The sequence below is a fragment of the Vipera ursinii genome (genome assembly GCF_947247035.1).
Source record: "Vipera ursinii genome assembly, chromosome: 12".
In the NCBI taxonomy this organism is placed as follows: domain Eukaryota; kingdom Metazoa; phylum Chordata; class Lepidosauria; order Squamata; family Viperidae; genus Vipera; species Vipera ursinii.
In genome coordinates this window covers 19,810,840-19,822,465 of record NC_139525.1, presented here as the reverse complement: position 1 = coordinate 19,822,465, position 11,626 = coordinate 19,810,840, and the positions used below count along the sequence as shown (strand labels likewise).

Sequence of the window (11,626 nt, the reverse complement as noted above, 5' to 3'; positions counted from 1 at the left end):
TTCTGCACAGAGAGGGACCCATTTCCGGAGCATTATGGAAAACAAAATCAGCTTTTTGTTGCTTATTAAAGGCCCTGTGACTTGCTTCTTGGTTGCCTCAAACTGCTGTTGTATGGGGGACTGGTAGACCTTGGAGGATACCATGTTGGACACAGAACACATAATTTATGGCAATTGTGCAACAATTTCACATGACACATGACACATGCAGTCTACTGCAGCCCCATATCTGTGTGATGTGCAGCTGTCCAATTACTTGTTACAGATAGATGTAAGATGTTGAGAGTTTAGAAAAAATTCAGAGAAGAGCAACTAAGATGATCAAAGGCCTGGTGGCTAAAACATGCGAAGAATGGCTGCGGGACTTGGGTTTGGCTAAAGAAAAGAAGAAATAGGGGAGACATGATAGCAGTGTTCCAGTATCTGAGGGGCTACCACAAGGCAGAGGGGGACAGGTTGGTCACCAGAGCACCAGAGGGGAGGATGAGAAACAATGGTTGGAAACTGGTCAAGGAGAGAAGCAACCTGGAATTAAGGAGAAACTTCCTGACAGTGAGGATAATCAACCAGTGGAACAGCTTGCCTCCAGAAATTGTGGGCGCTCCATCACTGGAGATTTTTAAAAAGTGGCTAGACAATCACTTGTCTGAGATGGTATAGGGGGCTGGACTAGAAGACCTCCAAGGTCCCTTCCAGCTTCTATTCTATTCTATTCTATTCTATTCTATTCTATTCTATTCTATTCTATTCTATTCTATTCTATTCTATTCACCATTGTTGTTTTAATTGTGATCAGAGGAGCAAACTATAGTGGTCACATTCATACAGACCACAAAACAACCTACAGTTAAATCAGTCAATCCAATCCAATCTCAGTCTTTAAAATGACGAACTACTCTCATTTGATGAAATATTAATACTTGAATCCTATTCAATAGACATCATAACTCCTCCTGTACCAGGGTTTTGATAAAGCCTCAAATGAGATTATTCACAGCAGCACTTCTCAACCACAGCAAATCCACATTTTGAAGTTACTGCAGTTCAGACACATTGACTTAAGAGTACAGAGATGCTACAGGGTCTGCCTTTTGAAGAAAGATAGTTCAAAGATATGCTGGTTGCAAAGCATGGAGAGTTGGTCAGAGATGAGAAAGTAACAAGGGTTGGGATTTTCTGTTGCTCTGCCAAGCCTGGTGGTCACATCTTCCAATGGAGGTTTCCCTCAATGGGTGGTCCCTACAAGGAATTATGGGACTTCCAGGATGAGTCTGTGCCAAGGCTTTGCCTTCAACCCTGACAACAGGTTGCAACCTCTGGAACTTTTCCTGGAAGCTTCCAAGTGGCCTCAGTTGGGGAGATGCAAGGAAATGGCATCTCCACTCTCTCCTGCCTCAGGGCTGCAAAGGTAAGAATCATAAGGCTGGGAGGGATCTTGGAGGTCTTCTAGTCCAACCCTTCGCCTAAGGCAGGAGGCCTACTTCCATCCTGGAAAAATGGTTGTCTAATCTTTTTTTTTGAAAGCCTCCAATGATGGAGTATGCACAACTTTGAGAGGCATGTTTTTCCATTGATTAATTGTTCTCACTGTCATGAAGTATCTCCTTAGTTTAAGAGCTGAAGAAGCTTCTTGGATGAGAAGTCTTTTCAAAGGGAAAACAAGAAAGTCCACTTGCCTTGTGAAAAAGCACCTTTGGGATCTCTCTTTAATGAGCTTTTGCCCATTGCTTCTTGTCCTGCCCTCAGGTGGTTTGGACAATAAGTTGACCTCTTCTCTATGACAGCCCCTCAAGTACTGGAAGAGCTTTTGTGTCCCCGCTAATCCTCCTCTTCAATAGGCTACACATACCTAGCTCTCTTAACCATTCATCATGGCCTTTAGCCTCCAGATCCCTTATCATCTTTGTTGCTCTTCTCTGCACACTTTCCAGGGTCTCAGCATCTTTTCTGTATAACAGTGACCAGGCCATTGGTTTTGAATGGTCTGGCCACCTCCCCCAATAGGTAGCTCTTGTGTCCCATAACTCCTGCTGACTAGGCCAGGATTTGTACATAGCATAAAAAGGGTTTTTAATCCAAAGTGACTGTGTTTGTATGACATCTTTATCCTAGGCCAGGGGTAGACAACCTTTGCTTTTATGACTTGTAGACTTCAACTTCAAGTCCATGAGTCATAAAAGAGCCAAGGTTGCCTACCCCTGTCCTAGGCTGTCTGGATGCCTACAACTTGCTAAAGCAGTATTAATTTGTAGCTATGTTGCCTAGCAACCTGGTTGCCTGGCTCAGTTGCCTAGGAACACCCGCATCCACTGATGAACATTGCTGCTGGAGTATCACTGGCTTTGCTGGGTGCTGGCCCAGGACGAAAGGCTGGCCTGTGTTGCAGGGCAGAGGCTGACTACGCCAAGGGGTGGGGTGGAATATGCCCTTGGTTAGGTAGGCCAGTATCCAAGGGCAAAATCCGGACTGGGCCAGCACTGGGACTATTCCATTTCACGGTAAATTGAAACTGAATATGAATGCAGTTAATGAGAAGACTTCCCACCCACATGGTAAATCATTAGAATTACAGCACACTTCAACCCCCCCCCCCCTGGCATTGCTTTTATCCCAGCCCACAGTGAAACTTTAGCTGTTCCTTTTCTTCCTCTTCTATTTATTTTTGCACATTTCTTCAATAATGCGGTTGGTATCCCGCTCAGAGGTGGGAAGCTGCCAGCTCTGAGGGCTGCTGCAGGGCGGCTCTTCCCTCCTGTGGTGGGCCCTGTTTCCTGGGCCTTCCCGCCAGGCCGCGGGGGCCCTCCTTGCGCGACTCTAGCAATTAAACGGCTTCCATTCGAAGAGGAGCTGCTGGGCTTCTGCTTTAGACAAAGTTGGGCAGCATTTTGCCCTCGCGCCAGACCGGAGTCCCGGGGAGACGGCTGGGCCTGTGCGGGGAGGGAAAGGGGGCCTCCACCGGCTCCCGCTGCCGACAGGCTCGGCCAGGGATCGGGGGACCGTCCGCTCTGCGGCCCAGCGCCCCCTCCCCCGCAGCTCGCGAGGCCGGGGTTGCCGCTGAAGCGCGGGCGTGGCCAGAGCCGCTCGGCCCTCCGGCTGCCTCCTGCCGGCCGTGCGGCAGACCCGGCAGCGCCGCCTGCCGCTTTAAGGGGAGCGGCCGCGAGGGAGGCGCCCGCCGCAGGACTCCGGGCGAACAAAGGCGGCACGCCGGGGAGGGACCGGAGCCGCGCCCGCCCGCCCGCCCGCCCGCTCTTCCTCCCCAGCCGGGCGTCTCGCTCGCTTCTTTGAGAGCCGGCCCGGCCGCAGCCGCCGATGCGGAGCCGCCGAAGCGCCGCCCGCCTTGTCCGGAGCCGCCCCCGGCCGCCGCCTCGGCCCCTCCGCCGCGGGAGGTGAGCGCGCCGCCGGGGCCGAGGCCGCAGGAGCCGGGCGGGACGGCCATGGGGCAGCCGGCGCTGGAGTTCAGCGACTGCTACTTGGACAGCCCGGGCTTCCGCGAGCGGCTCCGGTGCTCCGAGCAGGAGCTGGAGCGCACCAACAAGTTCCTGAAGGACGTGGTCAAGGACGGCAACGCGCTCATCGGGGCCATCAAAAGTAAGCGGCGGTCCGAACGCGCGGAGCCCCCCCGCCCACTGCCCCCCCCCGGGCCCGCCGGGCTCGCGGCCGTGGGGGACGCCGCCTCCCCTTCGAAGATGGCGCTTGAACTGCCTTCGGCTCCGCTGGATTGGCTTGCTGGCGGTCCTTTGGACACCGCCTCGCGGGCCCTGCCCGGCTGTCCGGTTGACACTTTGATGGGAGACCACCAGGAAATGCCGGACTGCAATTCTCCCTCAGCGGGGCTTCTCCATCATTGCCAAGAAAGGGCGAGAGTCCTGCTTGGCCCTCCGGAGCGGAGTTGGACCCCGGGGCAGGGGGGCGAGAGCTGGGGCGGCCTCCGTTGCTTCTTTGGGCCTGCTTGTCGCTGTCCCCTGGACCTAGTAACTCTTGTGGTGGTTAAATCATATTTTAGCGCGTTGGGGCGTCTGCTAAAATGTTGCTTCTGCGTATTTAAAAATATATGTTCCGCAAACCTCAATTAAGGAAACTAGCGTTGAAAGTGTTGTGAACACCATCTATGGGGCAACTGCGGCGGTGGGGGCAAGTGACGTCGTGCATGCTGTGGCATTCTGCCTTGATGATTCTTGTTTGGTTTATGCAATTTGGGTGATAACCTCATGAGAAGTGGCCTTCTCTGGCCTGGAGGTTTGCTGTGTGGGATATCCATGGGGTTCCTTCTTGGACTTGTTGGGGAAGTTTGGCTTGTCTTCCGCCTAAGGCCGCTGCAGAAGCCCTGGAGTCTAGGAGCTTCTCCAGGGGTTTCCCCTTTCCTGAGGTGGGGAACTGAGAGGCAGGTGCCCAGGAGGACACGATGCCTCCTTATTGGGTGGAGCCAACCTTAATGCTCCCAGGACTTCTACTTGTGAATGTTCTGTGCGCTGCTTGTGGGAACAGAGGCAGACTTTCTTTGCATGCGTTGAATTTCAGAACAGGCTACTTTTCTGGAACGCCTATTATTCTCCAAGAGTGGCTTTACCTTTTCCTCTGAGTGAAGATTTTAGATGAAAATGCAGTTTATACATAATCTTTACATATAATAGGCATGTTATTTTATCCAAATGTTTGTGCGAGAATCAGATTGTGTGTCATGTATCTCAGACCAATAATGGGCTAATGGCAAGTTTCTGAATAATGAAAGCTTCTGAAAAAAGTCATTTCTAGGCATGATGAGCCCTTCCTGAGAAGCAGCACCGTGAGGTACCCCAAAGAAGGGGGAACAAATCTGTCTGTTGGGGAGTGAATCCTTTCATCTGCTTTTCTGCAGTGAGGGTGATGGGAATCCTCTACGAGGAAGAATGTCTGCTTGTCTTACTCTCATTCAGAATGAGCTGCCTGCAGATTTCTGGGTAGGGGAAAAAAGAGTAGCCTTGTTGGGATGCCAAGAACATTTTTAATCTGCTTCCCTTTACCCAGAAGAAAGAGGAACGCTGGTCTTGCGGAGGCAACCCTCAGGCATGGGCACTGGATTCAAACCTTGATCACTTGCTTATGGCCTGAAGTGTCCTATAGACCTAGCACTGTAGTCTATAAAACACGGCTTATGATTTAACACAATGTATAGACCCAGCCATTTGTAGCTATTCATTAAACCATGGCTAAATAAACCACGGGTTATTGTATGTAAAACCAACCCTATAGAAGGTGGGTAGATTGGAAGCCGGCTTGCTTTCCTTTCCACTTTCAAGGTTTCTCTTTCTCCCTCTTGCTTCTTCTGGTTGTGTGTGGCCAGTCCTGAGAAGGTGGAAGTAACTCAGAGCTGCTGAAGCCCTTGGGTGGTCTTGGAGATGAAATTGCCCGTCTTGGAGGTGCCTTGGCTGCTTTGCTTTCTGAGAGATACAGGAGGTTGACCTAAATAATCCCTGAAAATTCCCTTTTCTGGTGGGATCTCGGCTGACCTGGCTTTGCTGCCTGAGCAGCTCTGGCTCACTCAGATGTGGGACTGACAGTGTTGTGGGCAGGTAGTTGTTCCTTTTTGAGATCATAAATGTGGCAGCTTCTGGGTAGAAGATGTGCATTAGAGTCGGGGCTTCATGTCCAGTCCTACCATCTCCAGGAAAGACTCGTGAGAGATTTGAGCCGGATAATTCCCAAGAAAATGTGAGGAAAGCTGTGTAGATTTACTGGCACTTTGTAAGCTGTCAGCCAGATAAGAATATCAACTTGGGAGTTCACAGCGAATTCTTGGATGGTTGTGAAATTTGCTTGCTATCACTGCAGAGGTTCTTGGAAATGCAGCTTTCAGAAGGCAGTGAGCATGTACTGTGATGGGCTATGCTGTCTGAGGCATTCTGGGAGTTGAAGTTCATTCACCTGAAGGATGCCAAAGCTGGGAAGGCAGTGATGGAAAACAGAATTCTGACAAGAGCCATATCATTTGTTGACAGCTATTGATCTCAAGGCCTTGTTGAAAACTAGCCATGCTCCATCTCTATACCCATCTGAAGACGAGATGAAACATTCTGGGAAGAACTGCTTTTTGTCATTCACAGCTGAGTTAAAATGCAGTGGCCTTCATGCATTTGGGAGTTGCTGGGTGATGTGCTCCAACGAGATCAGGTTGTACAACAGCAGATGTATTCTTTGATTACAATTGTTGATGGCCATTTACCTCTCAGTGACCTAACATAACTGGCTCTAGTCTAATTGGTGGGCTTGGTGGGATGTTAGGAAGCCTGGATTCTGGGCACCGTAGCATTAATAGAGATGTTAAATCAGCTCAGTCAACCCACTTTCCTGAAAGAGAAATTAGGCTTTGAGAGGTGAGATTTCATTTCTCAGGAATAGCCCCACAGAATGTCTGGGTTGGAAAAGGCTGGAGTTACACAGTACTTTATCTAGGAGATACATTTCTGTTTGCTGAAATATTTGAAAACATTGATGGATTTTGGAATGCCCCAGATGCAATGAAACCACCAGTGTGTCATTTAAATTGCATCAGCTGTAAGCATTGCATTATTAATCAATAGGCAGAAGAATGCAAAGACACTAGAAAAAGCACCCCCTCCCCCCAGTTCATAAACACCTGCCTTTGATTTCAGCCTCCAAGAACTGTTGTCCATTCCAACAAGAGTCTCAGAAGATGGACGGGGTGGTAGAAATACTCAGAAATTATTTTATGCTGTATTGTGTCTTTGATGTGTATGTTTTGAAAGATGCATATACACAGCCTGAAAGAATCTATATAATTGTAACATCTGTGAGAAATAACAAGTGGGGAGCACAATCACATGTTCTTATAGAGCAGGGATCTTCAAACTTGGCCCTTTTATGACTTGTGGACTTCAGCTCCCAGAATTCTTCAGCCAGGCACTCTCTGGCTGAGGAATTCTGGGAGTTGAAGTCCACAAGTCATAAAAGGGCCAAGTTTGAAGACCCCTGTTATAGTGGGCAAAAACTGCAGTGCATGATAAGTTGGGTCTGGATGCCTCACCAAAGAGCTCTGTAACTTCTCTCTCCTCTTGGGACATTCCATTGCGTAGCAGAGAAATATACGGGCATTTTCTGCTCCTGAAGGAAGAATTCTTTTTTTTATTATTGAAAAGTTTTATCATACATTTTATCTTTAACAATCCCCCCTACCCCTCCCCTATCCCTCCCTCCCTACCCCTCCCCCCTCCCCCCCAACCTCTATTAAGAAGAATTCTTAATAGAGGTTGCAAATATTTGTGTTGAATTTTGGAAATGAAGATTGCGCTGCTTCAGTTATGATGAAAACCAAAATAATTCAGTGAAGGTCTCCTCTCATTTCCCTTTTAATTGCTCAGCACTCCAGTTCAACTATCATGTTAAGCAATGGCTTTTTAACTAGAGTTGCCCAGCCAACCACCACAGGGCAAATGGCACAAAGCATGGGGGCGTCTCCGCCACCATGTGCAAAAAAAAAAAAGGTTCAATCAATCAATTTCAACTTTTTTTTGGGGGGGGGGAAGATCTCGGAAAGTTGGAATTGATTGATTGAACTTTTTAGTTCCACCGCAGCCATGTCCACCATACCCACCCAATGGGCCACACCCACTCAGCACCCGACGATACATAAGAGTTTTGGGTTGCAGTTTGGGCACTCGGTCTCTAAAAGGTTCACTATCACTGTCGTATATCATCCAGTCAAATTTTCAAAACTTACAGTGACAGCACACCACGAACTCTGGGAGGCAAGCTGTTCCATTGATTGTTCTCACTGTCAGAGAACAATTAACCTCCTTACTTCTAGGTTAGAACTCTCTTTAATAAGCTTTCAGCAATTACTTCTGCCTAGTTTAAAACCTACAAAGCTGGATTCACACAATCTGCTAAACTGAAATCAAATCATCAGATCTTTTTTTTTTATTTCTCTGGGCTCACACAGTGTAGGATTGTGATCAGATTAATACTGAAACAACAAAATGGGAATTGTCAAATTGAGCCCCTTTTTGCCTACTTTTCTCTTGCATTTGAGTTCAACTGATGCTCTTGATAAGGTGATGATGGGCAGGGGGAGACATTCTAGCAAAATTAATCTGTAAAGTTTTTCAGCAACATCCATCCAACAGTTGCCTGAAATTCAACAGCTCTGGCCAAAGTAGCATTTGTAAGGGCAGAAGTGGGTGACATTTTATGCTAAATTGCAATGGAATTTGATTGGAACTGGATTATCAAGTTGCAGCAGCAAATCACACTTCGTGGTTTAATTATTGTGTAAACCTAGCCAATTCAGCAAACAAAGTGTGAATAAAGCATCTTTTCATGGATTCCCTGTTTCATGTACTGCACTGGATTAAACTAAGATAGGTTGACAGCTTGTGTGTAGTGGAAGTTCAGCCTTTGTCTTAGTGTGGAATGTCAGGAGACTAGAGCAGTGAACTTCCATATGATTTATTTGTTGGAACAGAGCAAATGAGCAGAGTCGTGGATTTTGTCCATCTGGGTATAGCCTGTCGTGGAAGAGCATGCGAGGACTTGATGCTGCTTAAAGGGCTTCAGTGCAGATGCAAATGGGATCTGAGCAAGTATAGGAGATCAACGGATTATGTAGCTGAGCTTTGCATGAGAATTCAACCTCTTGAATGTATCCCTCTTCAAGGAATTATTAACTTAGAGATACACAAGAATGGAACTGCTTTCATTTTTTTATTATTTAAAGAATTTCCATGGCCCTCTAACACCAACCACTTAGAAAAAGCAACCACCTTTTCCATGACCATTGCTCTGAAAAGCTGAGGTAATCTTAGAAGCCGAGTTTGACAATAACAAATTATTCTTTCCAGTAAACATTTGAGTTCTAAAATAAAAGCTGTGGCATTGGTGTAATTGCTGAGCATATTTTGGTCCAAGCCTGCCTCCTGCTCTTTAGGCCCTTTCTGAAGCTGTTCTGGACCTTGGGGATGCTGTGGGGAGACCACGTGGTGGGGACCATGTTTGGGAGTAGGGACCCTGCCTTTCTTGGGGTCTTTCTAGCACCGAGGCTGTTTTCTTAGCGATCATTGCTAGCTGGTAGACTGCCTGAAAATTGGTATGTGTGTGTATGTGTGTGTGCATGTGTATGCATGTTGTGTATGTGTATGGACTCCTTGGTACTCCTGAGCTTGGGTGGTTTTCTTGAGAGAGCTCATTACCCAAACCAGGTAACATCTGAGCACACCATTTCAAGCCTGATCCAGAAATATTCTCCTGTATCTTTGTGTGTTTGTGTATTTAACAAGCCTACTACACATAATATATATCTACCTTCGGGAGCATTTGACTAAACCTTCTTCTCCCCTGAGAGCAAATGGCCCCAGCTCTCCTGTTCCTCCCAGTTGCTCTTGTGCAGAGCCCATTGGAAGAAGACCGGCTGCCCCGTCCTCGCTGTCCCCTCAGCAGCTGGGCTTGGGCAGGCAAGTTTGGTTTGGAAAGCCATTGGGCACCCTTTCCTTTAAGGCTGTTGTGTTGTGCCTTTTCCCCCAAGGACTACCTCCCTGACCCCTGGCGCCCTCACCAGGGAGCTCTCGGCCATACTTCCGCATGAAGGTCAGGACATGGGCCAGAAAGAACCCCAGTTGTGGTGGGTCCCTGTTGTACTTCATGCCACGGGGGGAGTCTTACACTTGGGATGTTGAGCCCCCCTCATTTGGATGAACGGATGTTATGATAGTTTGAAATAGTTAATATCTGTGGGGAGAGACTTCCAAGGGTCTCAATGTGAGTTTTAGACTGGCTGTGGGACGTTGATACTAGAGATCCAGAGAGGTTTTAGGGCCCTGCAGTCTTGGCCTTCTGAAGAGAAAAACTTCAGGATCTACAGTGGGACGAATCCAAAAAGTTCCTTGTGGGCTGAGTGTTCTGGATGCACTGGATGATCTTTCAGGAAAAGGGGGAGACCCTTTTTTCTCCTCCCTTCCATCTGGGTGTGCCTTTTCAAGAAAGTAGATAGATGGATGGATGGATGGATGGATGGATGGATGGATAGATAGATAGATAGATAGATAGATAGATAACCTTTATTGTCATTTTTTACTGTGGGCACAATGGCACACATTAAAAATGAAATTTAGTTGCTTGCTCTCAAAATGTACACATACATAACACACATTTAAACATACTACGTATAACATATGTATAGACCTACACCCTTACATATAAGCAGGGCTTTTTTTCTCATAGAACGCTCAGAACAATGTTCCGGCACCTTTTTTTGTGCAAAAAAAAAACAACACAAAAAAACCCACAAAGCTCCCTCTATTGGCTTTAGGAGTAGGCAATCTTTGCTCTTTTTTCTGACTCATGGACTTCAACTCCCAGAAATCCTGAGCTAGCCACACTGAGGGGAAAGAGAGAGGTTTCCAAGCTGAGCCATGGTGGCTCAGAAATTCTGGGAGTTGAAGTCCATGAGTCATAAAAGCCAAGGTTGGCTACCCTGCACTAGAGGAGGACAATAAAATTATTTACAAGGTTACTTGTTTAGGAACTAAACTTTTAGAATCTAAAACAGCTAATTCAAAAAAGCCAAGAGGAAAGAACCTCACATTTTTCATCTTCTGTCTTTTGGAAGGTAAAATTAGATAACAAAATAATCTATTGCCTATGTTAACATCTCTGCAATGAAATCAATAAAGGTAACAGGAAAGAAATGAGAAACATTTTTCTCAATGTAATATGCCTAATTTAGCTGATGCTAGAAAAAAATAGTATCTTTTGTACACTCTTGAAAACTATTTTGAATATAACCATCTATTACAACTAAACCACTTTAAATTAAACAATTCTTAAGAATGAAATATTCTTAATTTGGACTTTACTTTTACTGTTTGGACTGTTGTGTGTTTTGAAAAATAGATTATTTAGAATCAAGTTATGTTGCACTTTAGTCTTTAAATAATTAACCTAGTATATACATAACAATATATGATGTTTTCCATGGTGAGCTTAACATCAATAACAACATTTATTAAAAAGGCTAAAATAATTTCTGGTGGTATTATCTGTACATTAAAATTTTGTTTAGTCACAGTCTTTCACTTTTCACATTCTGGACAAGCAGTGGTCATGTATCCTAGCAAAAGATGTTACATATGTGCATAAGTGTAGTCAGTAGCATATGCCTTTTTAAAAATATCAAACATGCAAAGAAACAAAAATAAGTCCAAAATATCTGTATTACATCCAGAAATGCCAACTTTGCAACCAATATTTCTCATCCATAACTATGGCACCCTAAGGATACCTGCATACATGATCTGATCTGATAATGCCTTCCTCAAATTGATGTCTTCCAGATGCACGGGCCTATAAGTCCATCCTTCCTATGCCCTATTAGTAAGCTATGTCTTTCCTGTAGCCTTCTAAAAGGGTCTGTAAGGAGGCAGGAGCTCCCTCCCCATCTGTTCAGCATAGGAGACCCCCAATCATAAGATACCGTATATACTTGAGTATAAGCCGAATTTTTCAGCCCACTTTTTGGGCTGAAAAATTCCACTTCGGCTTATACTCCAGTCAACAAAAAAACTTACCGAGGACTTGTGCGCGGCCGAGGCTTTGGTGCTTCCGGGATCGCGCGCACCTCTCCCAAGCCACCGCCGTC

General features: G+C 46.4%; 1 protein-coding gene across 4 annotated transcripts in view; it reads left to right on the top strand.

Moving 5' to 3' along the window:
- Window positions 1-3,089: 3,089 nt before the first annotated feature.
- The window catches only part of OPHN1 (oligophrenin 1), a 147,092-nt gene continuing 138,555 nt past the window's right edge, over window positions 3,090-11,626 (top strand). For all 4 annotated transcript variants that reach the window (XM_083372312.1, XM_083372310.1, XM_083372311.1 and 1 more), the window contains exon 1: window positions 3,090-3,588. Coding sequence is in view for 3 of the 4 variants with exons in the window: in XM_083372310.1 (XP_083228436.1) it covers window positions 3,435-3,588 (154 nt within the window). In the remaining variant the exon portion in view is untranslated. The remainder of the gene's footprint in view (window positions 3,589-11,626) is intronic.